This window comes from Hylobates moloch, unplaced genomic scaffold (genome assembly GCF_009828535.3).
Source record: "Hylobates moloch isolate HMO894 unplaced genomic scaffold, HMol_V3 SCAFFOLD_12, whole genome shotgun sequence".
Lineage (NCBI taxonomy): Eukaryota > Metazoa > Chordata > Mammalia > Primates > Hylobatidae > Hylobates > Hylobates moloch.
The window spans coordinates 44352353-44373571 of record NW_026652287.1 but is presented as its reverse complement, the minus strand read 5'-3'; the positions used below and the strand labels follow the sequence as shown (position 1 = coordinate 44373571).

General features: G+C 51.2%; 1 protein-coding gene across 2 annotated transcripts in view; it reads left to right on the top strand.

The window, feature by feature from the left end:
- RGL3 (ral guanine nucleotide dissociation stimulator like 3) overlaps positions 1-19372 on the top strand; it is a 25000-nt gene extending 5628 nt beyond the window's left edge. Inside the window, exons 6-19 of one of the 2 annotated variants that reach the window (XM_032169740.2) lie at positions 6036-6175; positions 6263-6478; positions 7430-7533; positions 7625-7709; positions 10273-10329; positions 10438-10524; positions 10732-10764; positions 10850-10971; positions 12663-12758; positions 12852-12920; positions 13009-13105; positions 15416-15568; positions 15655-15769; positions 18913-19372. In XM_032169740.2, coding sequence (XP_032025631.1) covers positions 6036-6175; positions 6263-6478; positions 7430-7533; positions 7625-7709; positions 10273-10329; positions 10438-10524; positions 10732-10764; positions 10850-10971; positions 12663-12758; positions 12852-12920; positions 13009-13105; positions 15416-15568; positions 15655-15769; positions 18913-19031 — 1493 coding nt within the window. In that variant the 3' untranslated portion in view covers positions 19032-19372. Of the gene's footprint in view, positions 1-6035; positions 6176-6262; positions 6479-7429; positions 7534-7624; positions 7710-10272; positions 10330-10437; positions 10525-10731; positions 10765-10849; positions 10972-12662; positions 12759-12851; positions 12921-12990; positions 13106-15415; positions 15569-15654; positions 15770-18912 lie in introns of both variants that reach the window. The other variant, XM_032169739.2, reaches the window with a different exon arrangement.
- Positions 19373-21219: the final 1847 nt, after the last annotated feature.

Below are 21219 nucleotides of genomic sequence, written 5' to 3'. Positions count from 1 at the left end.
TTTTTTTTTTTTTTTTTTTTGAGACAGAGTCTCGCTCTGTCGCCCAGGCTGGAGTGCAGTGGTGCCATCTCAGCTCACTGCAGCCTCCTCCTCCTGGGTTCAAGAGATTCTCCTGCCTCAGCCTCCCAAGTAGCTGGGATTATAGGCACCTGCCACCATACCCAGCTAATTTTGTATTTTTATTAGAGACAGCATTTCACTATGTTGGTCAGTCTGGTCTCAAACTCCTGACCTCAGGTGATCCACCCACCTCAGTCTCCCAAAGTGCTGGGATTACAGGCGTGAGCTACCACACCCGACTATGAATTTTATTTTTAGATACAGGGTCTTGCTCTCTTGCCCAGGCTGGACTCAAACTCCTGGGCTCAAGTGAGCCTCCTACCTCAGCCTCCTGAGTAGCTAAGACTACACTTGCACCATGTAGTTTAGAAGAAAGTAGATGACCACCACGCTCATCTATTTTATTTTAACAACTTTATTTTGGGTTCACTTTTTGCTATGGAAAATTTCAGACATATACAAAAGTAGAGAGAATAGTATGAAGAACATTCAGACATCCATCACCTATCATCAACGATGGTCAATTTCACAAAAAAATATTTTCAGGATGATTTTAAAACAAATCCCAGGCTTACGTCAGTTCATACATAAATGTTTTGGGTACACACGTCTGACAACAGGCTTGCTTTTTTTTTTTTTTTTTTGAGATAGAGTTTCGCTCTTGTTGCCCAGGCTGGAGTGCAATGGCAGGATCTCAGCTCACCTCAACCTCTGCCTCCTGGGTTCAAGTGATTCTCCTGCCTCAGCCTCCCGAGTAGCTGGGATTACAGGCACGCACCACCACGCCCGGCTAATTTTGTATTTTTAGTAGAGAGGGGGGTTTCTCCATGTTTGTCAGGCTGGTCTCAAACTCCTGACCTCAGGTGATCCGCCCACCTTGGCCTCCCAAAGTGTTGGTATTACAGGCGTGAGCCATGGCGCCCAGCTCTTTTATTTTTATTTTTTAATAACCTTCATGTTCATAATTTAAAAAAAATCAGAAATATTTAATATTTAAAAAATCCAGTCCAGGCCAGATGCAGAGGTGCCTGCTGGCAATCCCAGCATTTTGGGAGGCCAAGGCAAGTGGATGGCTTGAGCCCAGGAGATCGAGACTAACCTGGGCAACATGTTGAAACTTTGTGTCTACAAATAATTAGCTGGGCGTGGTGGTGACTGCCTATAGTCCCAGCTGCTTGGGAGGCTGAGGCAAGAGGATCATTTTAGCCTGGGAGGGTCAAGGCTGCAGTGAGCCGTGATTATGCCACTGTACTCCAGCCTAGGTGACAGAGCGAGACCCTGCCTCAAAAACAGAAAAAATACCCAGTCTACATTCAAATATTCAAATCCCCTGCTTGCGCCTGAACCTTTTTTTGGACACTGGGTCTTCCTATTTTGCCTGGGCTGGGCTTGAACTCCTGACCCTCCCACCTCAGCCTCCTGAGTAGCTGAGACCACAGGTGCCCACCACCGCACCCAGCCCTAAATTTTCTTTTGACAGTTGTTTCTGGCCAGGTGTTGTGGCACATGCCTATAGTCCCAGCTACTTAGGATGCTGAGGTGGGAGGATCTGTTGACTCCGGGAAATCAAGGCTGACGTGAGCTGTGAGCATGCCCCTGCACTCCAGGTGATAGAGCTAGGGGAAGGAGGAATAGTTGTTTCTTCAAACTGAAATCCAAAGATCTACTCAAGGTATTTGGTTGTTTGCTTCTCTTTTTTTTTTTTGAGACGGAGTCTCACTCTGTTATCCAGGCTGGAGGGTAGTGACATGATCTTGGCTCACTGCAACCTCTGCCTCCTGGGTTCAAGCAATTCTCCTGGCTCAGCCTCCTGAGTAGCTGAGTTTACAGGTGCCCACCACCACGCCCAGCTAATTTTTGTATTTTTAGTAGTGAGGGGGTTTCGCCATGTTGGCCAGACTGGTCTTGAACTCCTAACCTCTAGTGATCTGCCCACCTCGGCCTCCCAAAATGTCGGGATTACAGACATGAGTCACCACCCCCTACCGGTTGTTTGTTCTTAAGTCTCTTTTATTCTGTAACAGATCCCCCTTGCCTCTTGTTTGAAGCCATTAGAGGGCAAAAAAATGGTCATTTTTCCTGAGGTACATCTCACATTCTTTTGGACTTACCTCATGGTTTCATGCAGCATGTTTCTCTATCCCCATAATTGCTGTAAGATTTAAAGGTTTGATTAGATGTAGGGCATTTTTTTTCCAGCGCCCATTTTTTTGGGGGGGCGGGGAGGAGAGACAGTTTCTTGCTCTGTCACCCAGGCTGGAGTGCTATGGCATGATCACAGCTCACTGCAGCCTTGACCTCCTGGGCTCAAGAGATCCTCCCTCCTAAGCCTCTTGAGTAGGTGGGACTGCAGGTGTTCGTCAGGATGCGCAACTTTAAAAACATTTTTTTTGTAGAGATGGGGTCTCACTACACCCCCTAGGCTGGTCTGAAACTCCTGGTCTCAAGCAATCCTCCTACCTCAACCTCCAAAAGTGCTGGGATTATAGGTGTGCCCAGCCCAGTACCCATTTCTAAAAGCTAATATTTTGCAATGCCACCTGTCCTAATTCAAGATGAAAGAGGTAATTACACAGATTTACAAAGATTATTTTAAAATAATAGTATGGGGGCAGGGTGCTGTGGCTCATGCCTGTAATCCTAGCACGTTGGGAAGCCAAGGCAGGAGGATCACCTGAGGTCAGGAGTTCGAGACCAGTCTGGCCAACATGGTGAAACCCCATCTCTACTAAAATATATATATATATATATATAAATTAGCTGGGCATAGTGACACCTCCTGTAGTCCCAGTTACTCGGGAGGCTGAGGCAGGAGAATCACTTGAACCCTGGAGGCAGAGGTTGCAGGGAGCCGAGACTGAGCCACGGCACTCCAGCCTGGGCGACAGAGCAAGACTCCGTCACAAAATAAATAAATAAAATAAAATAATAGTATGATGCCATAACTAGTACAAAGGAGAAGGAAAGTGAGAGTAATTTACACAGCAATAAACCATGTTGTCAATGGATAATGGTTGGGTATGCCCCACTAGGACACATGATGAGGTTGTCCCGTGTCTTTGCCTGTCCTAGCATCAGAGTAGAGTGTCACAGTGCTGTTGTACTGACAGCAACAAGCACCAACTAATGCAGGGGAGGGCACTGGTGAGGCAAAGACAGCAACATAGGTGCTGGGGACATCATTTTCCAAACTTGTGAGGAACATTTGCAATTTGCAAACAAAACAAAGCCCAGACTTTCATGGTCCTTGCATTCTTGGAGCCAAAAAAAATTGTGTTTACAAACAAAATAGTCAGGTTCTAGATGCAGATTATTGCAAACATGTTTTTCTTTTCTTTTCTTTTTTTTTGTTTGTTTGTTTTGTTTTGTTTTTTGAGAAAGAGTCTCACTCTGTCACCCAGGCTGGAGTGCAGTGGCGCGATCTCAGCTCACTGCAAGCTCCGCCTCCCCGATTCATGCCATTCTCCTGCCTCAGCCTCCTGGGTAGCTGGGACTACAGGCGCCCGCCACCACGCCTGGCGAATTTTTTCTATTTTTTAGTAGAGATGGGGTTTCACCGTGTTAGCCAGGGTGGTCTCGATCTCCTGACCTCTTGATCCACCCGCCTCGGACTCCCAAAGTGCTGGGATTACAGGCGTGAGCCACCGCGCCCGGCCTTCTTTTCTTTTTTTTTTTGAGACAGAGTCTCTGTCACCCAGGCTGGAGTGAGGTGGCATGGTCCTGGCTCACTGCAACCTCCACCTTCTAGGTTGAAGTGATTCTCTAGCCTTAGCCTCCCGAGCAGCTGAGATTACAGGCACTTGCCACCATGCTCAGCTGATTTTTATATTTTTAGTAGAGACAGGGTTTCGCCATGTTGGCCTGGCTGGTCTCGAACTCTTGACCTCAAGTGATTCGCCTGCCTCAGCCTCCCGAAGTGCTGGGATTACAGGCGTGAGCCACTGTGCCAGCCCCTTCTTCCTTTCTTAAAGACAAGTCAAGTGCAGTAGTGAGAAGGGGGAAAGAGTAGAATAAGGAGTTCAATCTGTAACTGTGAACAATCAATTGAGATAAGTCACTACCTTGAGACCAGCCACAAACAGGTTTTTCAAAGACACAAATGTCTGGAGATACATTTGGAGGTTGGAGGGCACAATTCAAGACCCCAACTTCCAAAGCTTCCCCTAGGGGGTGCCACCATCAAAACCCACTAAAGTAAAATTATTCACATTTGTTCAGCACTTTATAGTAGTCTGGTAGCATGATCTTAAACAAAAACAAAAACGAGGCCAGGAGCAGTGGTTCACGCCTGTAATCCCAGCACTTTGGGAGGCTGAGGCGGGCAGATCACGAGGTCAGGAGATCGAGACCATCCTGGCTAACACGGTGAAACCCCGTCTCTACTAAAAATACAGAAAAATTAGCCGGGCGTAGTGGCGGGCGCCTGTAGTCCCAGCTACTTGGGAGGCTGAGGCAGGAGAATGGCGTGAACCTGGGAGGCGGAGCTTGCAGTGAGCCGAGATTGCGCCACTGCACTCCAGCCTGGGCGACACAACGAGACTCCGTCTCAAAAAAAAAAAACAAAAAAAAACGAAATCCACAGCCAGGCTCACTGGCTCACACCTGCAATCCCAAAACTTTGGGAAGCCAAGAGGGAGGATTGCTTGAGCCCAGGTGTTTGAGACCAGCCTGGCAACATAATGAGACCCTGTCCCTACAAAAAATAAAAAATTAGCTGGGCATGGTGGTGTGTGCCTACAGTCCCAGCAACTCAGGAGGCTGAGGCAGGAGGATCACTGGAGCCCAAAAAGTTGAGGCTGCAGTGAACTGTGATCACACCACTGTACTCCAGCCTGGGTGACCAAGTGAGAGCCTGTTTCAAAAAGAAGGCACAGCTTACCCCTGCAATCCCAGCACTTTGGGAAGCTGAGGCAGGCAGATCACTTGAGGTCAGGAGTTCGAGACCAGCCTGGCCAACATGGTGAAACCCCGTCTCTACAAAAATACAAAAGTTAGCTGGGCATGGTGGCTCGTGCCTGTAATCCCAGCTACTTGGGAGACTGTGGCAGGAGAATTGGTTGAAACCCAGAGGCGGAGGTTGCAGTGAGCCAAGATCGCGCCATTGCACTCCAGCCTGGGCGACAGAGTCAGCCTCTGTCTTAAAAAAAAAAAAAAAGGCACAGAGAGGTTAAAATACATGGTTTACACAGCAAGCTAGTGGACAAGTTTGCATCTGAGTTTGAGACTTTCTGACAATAGCCTTCCCTGAACCAGGAAGTCATATCACCTCTTTCCAAAAAAAGAGGTCAGATTAATCTTATCCTAATACATGTTCAAAATTACAAAGCTCTATTTTCTTCTCTGGCCTTTGAGTACCTGGCTTCAAATCCCTGCCCTGCCATTCACCAAAGGTGTGACAAATTGTTCTTTGCCTCCCTTTCCTTAACTGTAAAAGGTGGATAAATAATAGTACCTCCGTCACTGGACTGGTGTGGTGAGTTACTGAGTAAATCCACACTAGCTGCTTAGTGAACATTACTGTTGCTGTTACATCCTTAAAAACATTCAGGGCCAGGCACGGTGGCTCACACCTGCAATCCCAGCACTTCGGGAGGCCAAGGCGGGCAGATCACCTGAGGTCAGGAGTTTGAGACCAGCCTGGCCAACATGGTGAAAGCCTGTCTCTATTAAAAATACAAAAATTAGCCGGGCATGGTGGCACATGCCTGTGATCCCAGCTACTCAGAAGGCTGAGGCAGGAGAATCACTTGAACCCAGGAGGTGGAGGTTGTGGTGAGCTAAGATTGTGCCATTGCACTCCAGCTTGGGCAACAGAGTAAGACGGTCTCAAAAAAAAAAAAAAAAAAAAAATTACGAGAGTTCTCCGTTTTACAAATGAGGAAAGTGAGGCTCAGAGAGGGACAGGGACTCACCCAAGGTCACACAGCCAGTCTTGGATTCAAACTTGAGAGTTTGTAACCCTTTCTAATGATCAGAACCTCCCATTGCCCAAACTTCTGACCCAGACTCTTCAGAGGCCTGCGCAGAGGAAGAGGAAGGGCTCCTGCCTCAAGGTCCCCAGCTCCTGGACTTCAGCGTGGACGAGGTGGCCGAGCAGCTGACCCTCATGGACTTGGTGAGGATCCGGGACTGGGTCGGGATGAGCCACAGTGAGGGGACAGTTTCTGCTAAGCACCAGTCCCACACCCCTCCCCTGGCCCAGGAGCTCTTCTCCAAGGTGAGGCCCTGCGAGTGCCTGGGCTCCGTGTGGTCGCAGAGGGACCGGCCGGGGACTGCAGGCGCCTCCCCCACTGTGCGCGCCACCGTGGCCCAGTTCAACACAGTGACCAGCTGTGTGCTGGGTTCCGTGCTCGGAGTACCGGGCTTGGCCGCCCCGCAGAGGGCGCAGCGGCTGGAGAAGTGGATCCGCATCGCCCAGGTGTGTTGGGGGCGCGGGGAGGGATGCAGGGGCAGGCCCTAGGGCAAGGGGAAAAACTGAGGGCTCCGGAGAGAGATAGGGGCGAGTCTAGGCGAGGCAGGGAACGGGGTGGAAAGTTGATACCTAGGGTGAGACTTGGGTTCAGGGAGGAGGGTCTGGGTCCTGCAGAGAGGCTGCGGGCACGACTAGGTCCCAAGGGAGCTGGGAGAAGTAGGGAGCCCGGACCGGAGAAGTCAAGGTAGGGGCTGGAGGGGCAGCTGGGGAGGGGCTGGGGCCCGAGGGAGGAGGGAGGAAGGGACTCCTAGGGAATGAGTGGGAGTCTTGGTAGCTTGTCGGATGTGAGATAAGACCCAGGGGTCCGACGTGGCGTCACAAGTCACGGGATCGGGCCGGGCTCAGTGACTCACGCCTGTAATCCCAACACTTTGGGGAGAGGGAGGATCGCTTGAGCCCTTGAGTTTGAGACCAGCCTAGGCAACATAGTGAGACCAATGTTTCTAAAAAAAAAAAAAAAAAAAATTAAAAATTAGGCTTACAAAAAAAATTAGCCGGGTGTGGTGGTATGTCCCTGTAATCCCAGCTACTTGGGAGGCTGAGGCAGGATAATCGCTTGAACCCGGGAGGCGGAGGTTGCAGTGACCCGAGATCAGGCCACTGCATTCCAGCGTGGGGGATAAAGCGAGACTCTGTCTAAATAATAATAATAATTAGCGATGCATGATGGCGCACGCCTGTAGTCCCAGCTACTGAGGCAAGAGGCTGAGGCATGTGGATCGCTTAAGCCCGGGAGTTCCAGGCAGCAAGTGAGCTATGATCGAGCCACTGCACTCCAGCCTGGGCCACAGACCCTATCTCTCTAAAAAAAAAAAAAAAAAAAAAAAAAGATGAAGAAGTTTCCGGATGAAAGGTGGATAATGCCTGGGTCTGACCTGCGTCCCCACCGCCTGGCAGCGCTGCCGAGAACTGCGGAACTTCTCCTCCTTGCGCGCCATCCTGTCCGCCCTGCAATCTAACCCCATCTACCGGCTCAAGCGCAGCTGGGGGGCCGTGAGCCGGTGAGCTGGGGCGAGACCTCTTCCCCACCCCATCCTAGGTCTGACCCTCCCAAGCCACTGACCCCTGACCACCCTTCTCCTGTCCTCCCAGGGAACCGCTATCTACTTTCAGGAAACTTTCACAGATTTTCTCCGATGAGAACAACCACCTCAGCAGCAGAGAGATTCTTTTCCAGGTAGAGATGGATGCGGACCCGGGGGATTTTAGGCCCGGGAAGTGCGGGGAAGGGACTTGGGGCCAGGCAGGGGGAATCGCCCTGCTGTAGTCAAGACACTCTGTCCTTCCCTACCACTCAGCAATGACCTTACCCTTGTCCCTGGCGGGTTGCACGTTTTTCTTTCCTTTACTTCCTGCGTTATAGTTCACAGTCAGTGACTGCCCTATTTATTCACTCAGCAAAACACAAAAAGTCACAAAGAAAAGGTTACTTAAGGCCAGAGTAATAGCACAGGGTGGGAACAAAAAAAAAAAATGTTCTGAGGACTTTACCTTGATAAGCAAAACTAAAAAATGTGTGTCAAAAGTCTGGCTTATTTACAGGCAAGATTTAGATTCTCACTGCAATCAGGCGCTGGTTTTTAGAGTGAATCTAGAATAGATCCCTGGGCCTGGAACATTCTCCACCCCTCAAGGTTTGCATGCAACTTGCTCACTCACCTCCTTCTGGTCTCTGATCAAATGTCCCTGCCTCTGAGAGGCCTTCCCAGCCTCCATCTTCCCCAAAACCACACATCTGGTTTTTTGTTGTTGTTGTTGTCGTCATCGTTTGTTTTTTTGTTTCTTTGTTTGTTTGTATTGAGACAGAGTCTCGCTCTGTCACCCAGACTGGAATGCAGTGGCATGATCTTGGCTCACTGCAACCTCCACCTCCTAGGACCAAGCAATTCTTTCTGCCTCAGCCTCCCAAGTAGCTGGGATTACAGGCACCCGCCACGACGCCTGGCTAATTTTTGTATTTGGTAGAGACGGGGTTTTGCCATGTTGGCCAGGCTGGTCTCGAATCCCTGACCTGAGGTGATCCACTCACCTTGCCTTCCCAAAGTGCTGGGATTACAGGCGTGAGCCATCACTCCCAGCCAAATTTTGTCTTTTTTGTTCCTGGCTAACAGAGTGAAACCCTGTTTTCCTGCCCAGCACCTAGAATAGCACATGAGCTGGGCTCGGTGGCTCACACCTACAGTCCCAGCACTTTGGGAGGCCGAGGTGAGAGGATCACTTGAGCCCAGGAGTTCAAGACCAACCTGGGCAACATGGCAAAATCCCATCTCTGCAAAAAATACAAAAATTAGCTGGGCGTTGGTGGTGCACATCTGTAGTCCCAGCTACTCAGGAGGCTGAGGTGGGAGGATCGCTTGAACTTGGGCGGTCAAGCCTTCAGTGAGCCAAGATCCTGCCACTGCACTCCAGCCTGAGTGACAAAGTGAGACTCCATCTCAAAATAAAATAAAATAAAAAGTAAATAAACAACAGCAAATTCAGGATACCCAGGAGATCCCTGGCAGGCCTGTGCCATCCAGCTGCGGACAAGGATTCTCTCCTTGTTAAGGCCAGCCCTGGGGGCCACCACCCCCACAAGCCCCACCTCTCATGGGGCCTGCTCCTTGCTGTTTATCTCCTCCCTCCTCCCCCACAAGGTGGTCTGGCTTCTAGAGTGGGCCTTAACCACTGGCTTCTTTTTTTTTTTTTTTTTTTTTTGAGATGGAGTTTTGGTCTTGTTGCCCAAGCTGGAGTGCAATGGTGCGATCTCGGCTCACTGTAACCTCCACCTCCCGGGTTCTACCTCCCAAGTAGCTGCGATTACAGAAACAGGCTACCATGCCCAGCTAGTTTTTTATGTTTTTAGTAGAAACAGCGTTTCACTCTGTTAGCCAGGCTGGTCTCAAACTCCTTACCTCATGTGATCTGCCAGCCTTGGCCTCCCCAAGTGCTGGGATTACAAGTGTGAGCCACCATGTCCAGCCTTTTTTTAAAAAAAATTTTTTTTGGCTGGGTGCAGTGGCTCACGCCTGTAATCCCAGCACTTTGGGAGGCTAAGGCGGGCGGATCACATGAGGTAAGGAGTTTGAGACCAGCCTGGCTAACAGAGTGAAACCTCGTCTCTACTAAAAATACAAAAAAAAAATTAGCCAGGCGTGGTGGCAGGCGCCTGTAGTCCCAGCTACTCGGGAGGCTGAGGCAGGAGAATGGCGTGAAACCCGGAGGGCAGAGCCTGCAGTGAGCCGAGATCCTGCCACTGCACTCCAGCCTGGGCGACAGCGAGACTCCATCTCAAAAAAAAAAAAGAAAAAAATTTTTTTGAGTGGGAGTGTCGCTCTGTCACCCAGGCTGAAGTGCAGTGGTGCGATCTCGGCTCATTGCAGCCTCTGCTTCCCAGGTTCAAGCTATCCTTCTGCCTCAGCCTCCCAAGTAGCTGGGACTACAGGTGTGAGCCACCATACCCGGCCAATTTTTGTATTTTTAGTAGAGACGGGGTTTCACCACATTGGCCAGGGTGGTCTGTAGTAGAGACGGGGTTTCACCACATTGGCCAGGGTGGTCTGGAACTCCTGACCTCACATGATCTGCTCGCCTTGGCCTCCCAAAGTGCTGGGATTACAGGCGTGAGCCATCGCGCCTGGCCTACCACTGGCTTTTGATTACTCAAAGCACGAAGGGTATATACGATGGGTCTGCAGGCATCGTCCCTGAGGAATTGTTCAAGGAGACCCCAGGCCTGCTCAGTTTTTCTCTTCCCCCAGGAGGAGGCCACTGATGGATCCCAAGAAGAGGACAACACCCCAGGCAGCCTGCCCTCAGTGAGTGATTACAGTTTGGGATGGGGACAAGTGGGACCTTCAGGGAGGGGTGTGGAGGGTGATGGGCTCTGTAATGGCCCCAAGTGACCGGAGCTTTGGGGGCTGCAGAAACCACCCCCAGGCCCTGTCCCCTACCTTGGCACCTTCCTCACGGACCTGGTTATGCTGGACACAGCCCTGCCGGATATGTTGGAGGTCTGACCCCTGACCCTTGACCCCTGACCCCAGCTCCACTTGCCCCCAGCACAATGGGCCTCCCGATATCCACCCTTGATCCTACCTGTAGTCCTGACACCGTCCCACACTCCCTTATTACAGTGGGGCTCCTGACATCCCAGCCCCTGACCTTGACCCTTGACCCTTGACCCTGGGTGCTGCAATTCAGACACACTTTGCCCCCAGGGGGATCTCATTAACTTTGAGAAGAGGAGGAAGGTGAGTGGAGGCTACAGTGGGTGTGGGGGTGGTGCCCGAGTGTGGGGGTGGGGCAGGGGTAGGGTCTCAGAGGCTCATCTCCCAGGAGTGGGAGATCCTGGCCCGCATCCAGCAGCTGCAGAGGCGCTGTCAGAGCTACACCCTGAGCCCCCACCCGCCCATCCTGGCTGCCCTGCGTGCCCAGCGCCAGCTCACCGAGGAGCAAAGGTGACCACCCTGTAGCCTGTCCTGGCCCCACCCCAGCCGATCCTGGGTCACGAACTGGATTCCACCCACTCCATACACACCTCCAGCTCCTCCCAAGACCCCCTCTTGAGCCCTGATCCCCCACTACAACCTGGGACCTTGCAGTATCTCCAGTCGAATCAAATAGACTGGGCCTGGTGGTTCACACATGTAATCCCAGCACTTGGGAGGCCAAGGTGGGTGGATCACTTGAGCCCAGGATTTTGAGACCAGCCTGGGCAACATGGCGAAACCCCATCTCTACAAAAAAATACAAAAATTAACTGAACGTGGCTGGGCACAGTGGCTCACGCCTGTAATCCCAGCACTTTGGGAGGCTGAGGCAGGCGGATCACATGAGGTAAGGAGTTTGAGACCAGCCTGGCTAACAGAGTGAAACCTCGTCTCTACTAAAAATACAAAAAAAAAATTAGCCAGGCGTGGTGGCGGGTGCCTGTAGTCCCACCTACTTGGGAGGCTGAGGCAGGAGAATGGTGTGAACCCGGGAGGCAGAACTAGCAGTGAGCCAAGATCGTGCCACTGCATTCCAGCCTGGGCAACAGAGCGAGACTCCGTCTCAAAAAAAAACAAAAATTAGCTGAACGTGGTGTTGAGTGCCATTGGTCCCAACTACTTAGGAGGCTGAGGTGGGAGGACTGCTGGAGCCTGGGAGGCGGAGGTTGGAGTGAGCCAAAATCACGACACTGCAGTTCCAGTCTAGGTGACAGAGTGAGACCCTGTCTCAAAAAAAAAAAAAAAGTCTCAGTTGACCTCTGACCTCAATTTTGACCCCATCTGATTTTCTGACCTCAACTTTAGCATTCAGCTGGCCATTCAACTCAACTGTCCCATCTGTTGACTTCCCCATCTTTGGTCCTATCTGACCCATGACCTTATTCATGACCCCTCATCTGACTCTCTGACCTCAACCCTTGACCCTCAGTTCCGAGTAACCGACTCCAACTTTTATGTTTATTTGACTGTCCAACTTGACTATGACAACTATGTCCTTTCTTTCTATATAACTGTGACCCTAACCATTGACCCCAGTGGTGACCTGACCCCAGTCTGACCCTGACTTTATTTTATTTATTTATTTATTTATTTATTTATTTTTGAGACAGAGTCTGGCTCTGTTTCCCAGGCTGGAGTGCAGTGGAGTGATCTCGGCTCACTGTAGCCTCCGCCTCCCAGGCTCAAGCAATTCTCCTGCCTCAGCCTCCCAAGTAGCCGCGATTACAGGCACGAGCTACCACACCTGGCTAATTTTTTTGTATTTTTAGTAGAGATGGGGTTTCACTATATTGGCCAGGCTGGTTTCAAACTCTTGACCCAAAGCAATCCTCTCGCCCTGGCCTCCCAAAGTGCTAGGATTATAGGCGTGAGCCACTGCACCCGGTCCTGACCCTGACTTTAATCCTGACCCAATTTGATTCTTTAGCGCCACCCTGTGAATCTCTTTGTGACCTCCTGATCAGCCATCCTGTCCCATCTCTGATAAGACCTTGATGCTCAGTGACCCTCATTTACCACCCTGACCCTGACATGTGGGGTGCCACCTCTGGCTGCTCCCCCTTACTCCCCAAACCCACCTCCCAACCGATTCTAACTCTTATCTTTCCATCCCCTGTATTTCCTGCCCCCACCACCTCATCCACATGTTGACCCCTCAGCTACCGGCTCTCCCGGGTCATTGAGCCACCAGCTGCCTCCTGCCCCAGCTCCCCACGCATCCGACGGCGGATCAGCCTCACCAAGCGTCTCAGTGCGTGAGTCTTGGGGTGTGTGTAGGGGGGGTGATGTGGGCAGATATCAGCAAGGGCTGCACCTGCCTTACACTCATCCCCTGTCCCCATCCTTAGGAAGCTTTCCCGAGAGAAAAGCTCATCAACTAGTGGGAGTCCCGGGGACCCCTCATCCCCCACCTCCAGGTGAGCATTCTGCTTGGTGATGGGACTAGGGATCCTGGGATCAGGAGTCAGCACAGCCACCCCACCTCAGCCTCTGCATCTCCCCCAGTGTGTCCCCAGGGTCACCCCCCTCAAGTCCTAGAAGCAGAGATGCTCCTGCTGGCAGTCCCCCGGCCTCTCCAGGGCCCCAGGGCCCCAGCACCAAGGTACCAAGACAGCTTGTGTGTGCATGAGGGCCTGCAGGCACCCAGGCTCTGTGTGTGCGCGCGTGTGTGTGCATGCACATGTGTACACAAAGGATTGTGGGGCCAGGAGTGTATACAGGAGGCACACTGAGGGCCCAGGGTATCCATCCAGGGGATTGCGTGCATCTGCATGGCCCTGTTTGGGTGATCACTCATAAATCTGACTCGTGCTCAGATCTGGACCTGTGTAACTGATTGCTCATGGGTCATCTAGGGTGCAATCACATCACACCCTCTTTTTATTTGAAATAGGGTCTTCTTGCTCTGTCACCCAGGCTGAAGTGCAGTGGTGCAATCTCAGCTCACCGCAACTTCCACCCCTCCCCCAGGCTCAAGCGATCCTTCCACGTCAGCCTCCCACGTAGCTAGGACCACAGGTGTGCACCACCATGCCCTGCTATTTTTTTTTCTTTAGTAGAGATGAGGTCTCGCCATGTTGCCCAGGTGGGTTTCGAACTCCTGAGCTCAAACAATGCACTCACCTCGGCCTCCCAAAGTGCTGGGATTACAGGCGTGAGCCACCGCGCCCAGCCTACACTTTTTTGAGGACATGTATGTCCCTAAGAATCTGCATACCATGGCAGACACAGTGGCTATTGCCTTTGATCCCGGCACTTTGGGAGGCCAAAGTGGGAGGATTGCTTGAGGCCAGGAGTTCAAGACCAGCCTGGGCAACATAGTGAGACCCTATCTCTATTAAAAGTCAAAAAAATTAGCTGGGTGTAGTCCCAGCTACTCAGCAGGCTGAGGTGGAAGGATCGCTTGAGCCCAGAAGTTTGAGGCTGCAGTGAGCTACGATCATGCCATGGCACTCTAGCCTGCATGATAGAGCTCTAGCCTGCATGACAGAGCGAGATCCTGTTTATGAAGAAAAAGAGACTGGGCGCGGTGGCTCACGCCTGTAATCCCAGCACTTTGGGAGGCTGAGGCAGGCAGATCATGAGGTCAAGAGATCGAGACCATCCTGGCCAACGTGGTGAAACCCTGTCTCTACTGAAAATACAAAAATTAGCTCGGTATGGTGGTGCACACCTGTAGTCCCAGCTACTTGGGAGGCTGAGGCAGGAGAATCACTTGAACCCGGGGAGACGGAGGTTGCAATGAGCTGAGATGGTGTCACTGCACTCCAGCCTGGTGACAGAGCAAGGTTCCCTCTAAAGGAAAAAAAAAAAAAAAAGGAAATGAAGGCTGGGCATGGTAGCTCATGCCTGTAATCCCAGCACTTTGGGAGGCCGAGGCCGGTGGATCACTTGAGGCCAGGAATTTGAGACCAGCCTAGCCAACATGGTGAAACCCCGTCTCTACTAAAAATAAAAACATTAGCTGGGCATAGTGGCACAGGCCTGTAATCCCAGCTACTTGGGAGGGTGAGGCATGAGAATTGCTTGAACCTGGGAGGCAGAGGTTGCAGTGAGCTGAGATGGCACCACTGCATTCCAGCCTGGGTGACAGAGCAAGACTCTGTCTCAAAAAAAAAAAAAAAAAGAAAGAAAAGAAAAAGAATCTGTGAACCAGAAGAGGAAATGTGGGCCTGAGTATTCACAACATCATGTGTGGGGTTGTTCATTGGCATGGGCTGTGGGTGTACAACCACTGTCAACATATATATGTACACAGGATTTCTTGTGCGTGAGCATGGGTTGTGTGTATATGGACGCTGTTCATGTCTGTTTCTATAACAGGTAACCAAAGCCTGTATATGGTAGGGTGGTGTATATGCAGGCTTGTGAATGTGCCCTAGTTGCATGTCCCAGGCTCTGCATGTGTAGGGGGAAGTAGTATGTTTTCTTGAGATTTTATTTTATTTTATTTTATTATTTATTTATTTATTTATATTGATTGATTGATTGATTGATTTTTGAGATGGAGTCTTGCTCTATCACGCAGGCTGGAGTGCAGTGGTGTGATCTTGGCTCACTGCAACCTCTGCCTCTCAAGTTCAAGTGATTCTCCTGCCTCGGCCTCCCAAGTAGCTGGGATTACAGGCATGCGCCACCAGGCCCTGCTAATTTTTGTATTTTTAGTAGAGACGGAGTTTCACCATGTTGGCCAGTCTGGTCTTGAACTCCCGACCTCAGGTGATCCACCCATCTCAGCCTCCCAAAATGCTGAGATTACAGGCATGAGCCACTGCGCCTAGCAAATGTTTTCTTTAGATTTTGAATGTGGGGCTATTGAATACACCAGTGGTGGCTGGGGTGTTCGTGCTTTTCTAGCCCTCAGCATCTGCAGATGGGCCAAGCTGTAGCCTCCATCCCTTACTGCCTGCAGCTGCCCCTGAGCCCGGACCTGCCCAGCCCCCAGCCCTTCGCTTTCACTCTGGGCAGCCCTCGAATCCCACTCCCGGCGCAGCAGAGCCCGGAGGCCCGCGTCATCCGCGTCAGCATCGACAATGACCACGGGAACCTGTATCGAAGCATCTTGGTGAGGGGCTGGGCTGGGGGTCTGCTGGGGGCTGCCCTGCCCTTGGGGCCGGGGCCCTCACCTCACCTCCCGCCCCTCTCTTCCAGCTGACCAGTCAGGACAAAGCCCCCAGCGTGGTCCGGCGAGCCTTGCAGAAGCACAATGTGCCCCAGCCCTGGGCCCGTGACTATCAGCTCTTTCAAGTCCTTGCTGGGGACAGGGGTGAGCAGGGATGGGTTGGAGCTCAGGATAGGGGGCAGCGGGGAGGGGAGCAGACTGACCAGGCTCAAGGATGGAGCCCAAGGTCACCTGGGTTCACAGGGCTGTGCGGTGGTTCAGGCAGAGAGTAGGGGTAAGATAATCAGAGTAGGGGTAAGAGGACATAAAATATCTGTAACCCGGCCGGGCGCAGTGGCTCACGCCTGTAATCCCAGCACTTTGGGAGGCCGAGGCAGGCGGATCACGAGGTCAGGAGATCGAGACCATCCTGGCTAACACAGTGAAACCCCGTCTCTACTAAAAATACAAAAAATTAGCCGGGCGAGATGGCAGGCGCCTGTAGTCCCAGCTACTCGGGAGGCTGAGGCAGGAGAATGGCGTGAACCCTGGGGGGCGGAGCCTGCAGTGAGCCGAGATCGCGCCACTGCACTCCAGCCTGGGCGACAGCGAGACTCTGTCTCAAAAAAAAAAAAAAAAAATCTGTAACCCAACGATGTAGGGTCATGAGGTTGTCTTGGCTCAGTATGAGAGAGAGGCACCAAAGGTCATCTTCCTAGAATTTAAAAGACAGTAAGATTGTCCAGCGTCCGGCCAGGCGCGGTGGCTCATGTCTGTAATTCCAGCACTTTGGGAGGTCAAGCTGGGCGGATCACTTGAGGTCAGGAGTTTGAGACTAGGCTGACCAACATGGTGAAACCCCGTCTCTACGAAACATACAAAAATTAGTCAGGTGTGGTGGCACACACCTGTAGTCCCAGCTACTCGGGAGGCTGAGGCAGGAGAATAATTGCTTGAATCTGGGAGGCGGAGGTTGCAGTGAGCCGAGATCATACCACTGTACTTTAGCCTGGGCAACAGAGCGAGACTCTGTCTAAAAAAAAAAAAAAAAAAAAAAAAGATTGTCCACAGACAAGTGACAGAAGGGAGTGTAGAAGGTGGTCTGACCTTCAATTTGTAGGATGGGCTGGGCATAGTGGCTCACAACTGTAATGCCAGCACTTTGGGAGGTCAAGGTGGGTGGATTGTCTGAGCTCAGGAGTTTGAGACCAGCCTGGGCAACATGACGAGACCCCATCTATACAAAAAATAGAGAAATTGGCTGGGTGCGGTGGCTCACGCCTGTAATCCTGGCACTTTCGGAGGCCAAAGCAGGTGGATCACTTGAGGTCAGGAGTTCGAGACCAGCCTGGTCAACATGGTGAAGCCCCGTCTCTACTAAAAATACAAAAAAATTAGCTGGGCATGGTGGCACATGCCTGTAGTCTCAGCTACTCGGGAGGCTGAGGCAGAAGAATCGCTTGAACCCAGGAGGCAGAGGTTGCAGTGAGCCAAGATTGCACCACTGCACTCCAGCCTGGCGACAGAGCAAGACTCTGTCTCAAAAAAAAAAAAAATTTATATATATACGTATATATATGCATATATATACGTATATATTGTATATATATGTATATGTGTGTATATATGTATATATGTGTATATATGTGTGTGTGTGTATATATATATAGACATATATATATATATATATATATATATATATGGAGAGAGAGAGAGAGAGAGAAATTAGCTGAGCATGGTGGCATGTGCCTGTATTCCCATCTCCAACTACTGGGGAGGCTGAGGTGGGAGGATAACTTGAGCCTAGGAGGTGGAGGCTGCAGCGAGCTGAGATCACACCACTGCACTCCAGCCTGGGTGACAGAGTAAGACCCTGCCTCAATTAAAAAAAAAAAAAAGGGCCGGGCATGGTGGCTCACGCCTGTAATCCCAGCACTTTGGGAGGCCAAGGCGGGTGGATCACAAGGTCAAGGGATCGAAACCATCCTGGCCAACATGGTGAAACCCCGTCTCTACTAAAAATACAAAAAATTAGCCAGGCATGGTGACAGGCGCCTATAGTCCCAGCTACTCAGGAGGCTGAGGCAGAAGAATCACTTGAACCCAGAAGGCGAGGGTTGCAGTGAGCCAACATTGCGCCACTGCACTCCAGCCTGGCGACAGAGTGAGACTCTGTCTCAAAAAAAAAAAAAAAAAATGATTGTCTAGGGTCGAGTGAGAGAAGGGAGTGTAGAAGTTTGTCTGATCTTAAGTTTGTAGCATCATGAGATTGTTCAGGCTCAACCTGACGGGGTGGGAGACTAAAGGGCATCTGGTCTTAGATTTGTGAGGAAGTAAGTTTGTTCACCACTGGGACCCTGAAGTTATCTGAACTTGGGACGGGAGGGAGCCAAATGGATAGGAAGGAAGCATGAGGTTGTCCTGTCTGACAGGGAGAAGCAAGGGATTGAGAGTATTCACACTGAAGTACATGGCATGAGGTTGGCTGGATATTAGGAAAGGATGCTTGTGGTTGTTCAGGTGTTGAGTGTGAGGCCACAAGCTCGTGCAGGCTGGAAGTGGGAAGTTGTTCAAGTTCATGGTGACAGCAGCATGAGATTGGCTGGGAGTGGTTGTGGGGGAGGGGTGGGGTGAGCAGGAAGTTGTTTGGCGGGGGGTGGTCTAGGGTGGTCTAAGTTTGCCCAAACTTTTACTGCAGGTTGTCGGGTTTTTTTTGTTTTGTTTTGTTTTGTTTTTTGAGATGGAGTCTCGCGCTGTTGCCCAGGCTGGAGTGCAATGGGAGGATCGTGGCTCACCGCAACAGCCACCTCCTGGGTTCAAGAGATTCTCCTGCCTCAGCCTTCCGAGTAGCTGGGATTACAGGCATGTGCCACCACGCCCAGCTCATTTTTTTGGTATTTTTAGTAGAGACAGGTTTCACCATGTTGGCCAGACTGGTCTCGAATTCCTGACCTCAAGTGATCTACCCACCTCGGCCTCCCAAAGTGCTGGGATTACAGGCGTGAGGCATTGCGCCCAGCCAGTTTGCTCAAAGTTTTACTGCAGGTTGCCTTGTCTCTATGGTGAGCAGGAGAATGTTAGGAGGTTGCCCAGGCTTATGATAAGGGAAGGCATGAGGTGGTACAAGTTTTCAAGTGAGAAGTCGTCCAGGTTCCCAGTGGGAGCAGAATGAGCTTGGCTTGGCAGTAACTGCAGAGGGACCCATGGTTGTTCAGGTTCGAGGGTGAGTGGCAGGAGGCTCCCAGGTCCTCTGTGGGGGTGACACAAGGTTGTGAGGGCCTATTACCACCATCTCCACTCCTGACCAGAGCTCCTGATACCTGACAATGCCAACGTCTTCTATGCCATGAGTCCAGTCGCTCCCGGAGACTTCATGCTGCGGCGGAAAGAGGGGACCCGGAACACTCTGTCTGTCTCCCTAACCTGAGGCAGCTCTGTCCTCTCCACAAGACACAAGTCCCACGTGCAAGCTTGCGACTCCTCTCCTAGAAAGCTGCCATCCCCCAGTAGAGGCCACGGTGCTCTGTATCCCAGGACCACCACCCAACTGTAGTCCATTGGACCCCATATCTTTTTCTGACCCTGTTGGTACTAAATCCATATTCCAAAGACATCAGCCCATGGGTGGCTGGTGGAGAGCTCAATCCCGTAACTGTAGAAAGGGGTGGGGCATGGGTACGTCAGATCTCTCCCCAGAGAAATCTTATAAATGTTGGAGATGCATCAGAAGTGACAGATGCAGATGAAAATGTGACCAGAGTTATGAAACAGGTGTCAGTCTTGTTTATTTTGCGCCTGTGTGCCACGTTCACCCTTTATCAAGATAAAGGAAAACAACTACCACACACACACACACACACACACACACACACACAAACAGAGAGAGAGAGAAACCTAAGAGCCAAGACCAGCCTGGGCAACATAATGAGATCCTGTCTCTACAAAAAATACAAAAATTTGGCTGGGCGTGGTGACTCACGCCTGTAATCCCAGTGCTTTGGGAGGCCAAGGCGGGCAGATCTCCTGAGGTCAGGAGTTCAAGACCAGCCTGGCCAACATAGCAAAACCCCATCTTCTAAAAGTACAAAAAATTAGCCGGGCGTGGTGTCATGCGCCTGTAATCCCAGCTACTGGGGAGGCTGAGGCAGGAGAATTGCTTGAACCCGGAAGGTGGAGGTTGCAGTGAGCGGAGATCACACCACTGCACTCCAGCCTGGGCGACAGAGCAAGACCCTATCTCAAAAACAAACAAACAAACAAACAAACAATTTGCTGAGTATGGTGGTGCGAGACTGTAATCCTACCCACTTGGGAGGCTGAGGTGAGAGAATCACCAGAGCCTTGGGAGGCTGAAGCTGCAGTAAGCAGTAACTGGGCCGCTGCACTCCAACCTGGAGGACAGAGGGAGATCCTGTCTCAAAAACAAAAACAAAAACTAAGAGCCCTGGCCGGGCGCGGTGGCTCACGCTTGTAATCCCAGCACTTTGGGAGGCCGAGGCGGGCGGATCACGAGGTCAGGAGATCGAGACCATGGTGAAACCCCGTCTCTACTAAAAAAAATACAAAAAATTAGCCGGGCGTGGTGGCGGGCGCCTGTAGTCCCAGCTACTCGGAGAGGCTGAGGCAGGAGAATGGCGTGAACCCGGGAGGCGGAGCTTGCAGTGAGCCGAGATTGCGCCACTGCACTCCAGCCCGGGCGACAGAGGGAGACTCCGTCTCAAAAAAAAAAAAAAAAAAAAAAAAAAAAAAAAAAAAAAAAACTAAGAGCCCTAAGAAAGGTGTTGGGTCGGGTATGACACTCAACCCAGATGCCAGAGAGGATCCTGTCTGGCCGGACACCGTGGCTCAGGAGGGTAATCCCAGTACTTTGGGAGGCTGAGATAAGAGGATCGCGTAAGTTCAGGAGTTCGAGACCAGCCTGGGCAACACAATGAGATCATGTCTCACTAAATAAATAAATAAAGGATCCTATCACACAAAGAGGGTTTAGTCCTTAAGTTCAGGAGTTCGAGACCAGCCTGGGCAATACAGTGAGATCACGTCTCACTAAATAAATAAAGGATCTTATCACACAAAGAGGGTTTAGGACTTCCTTCCCCAACATTTTTGGGGTGATATGCCTCTTTTCTGCTGTATATATCGGAGAGTGACTAACTGAAATTCCATCAGAATTAGAAACAAATAGCATCATTACCCATGAGTCAGTAAGGGCTGTAAGGATGGGCCGTTTCACTTGCCCCCACCTTCTTCCTCTTCCTGTCACAGATAACCCCTCTGTGCAAAGAAGAGAAAAAGAAGTTGGGTGTGGTGGCTCACATCTGTAATCCCAGCACTTTGGGAGGCTAAGGTGGAAGGATTTTGAGCCCAGGAGTTTGAGACCAGCCTGGGCAACATGGTGAGACCCGATCTCTACAAAAAAATACAAAAATTGGCCGGGCGCAGTGGCTCACGCCTGTAATCCCAGCACTTTGGGAGGCTGAGGCGGGCGGATCACGAGGTCAGGAGATCGAGACCATCCTGGCTAACATGGTGAAACCCCGTCTCTACTAAAAATACAAAAAAATTAGCTGGGCATGGTGGCGGGCGCCTGTAGTCCCAGCTACTCAGGAGGCTGA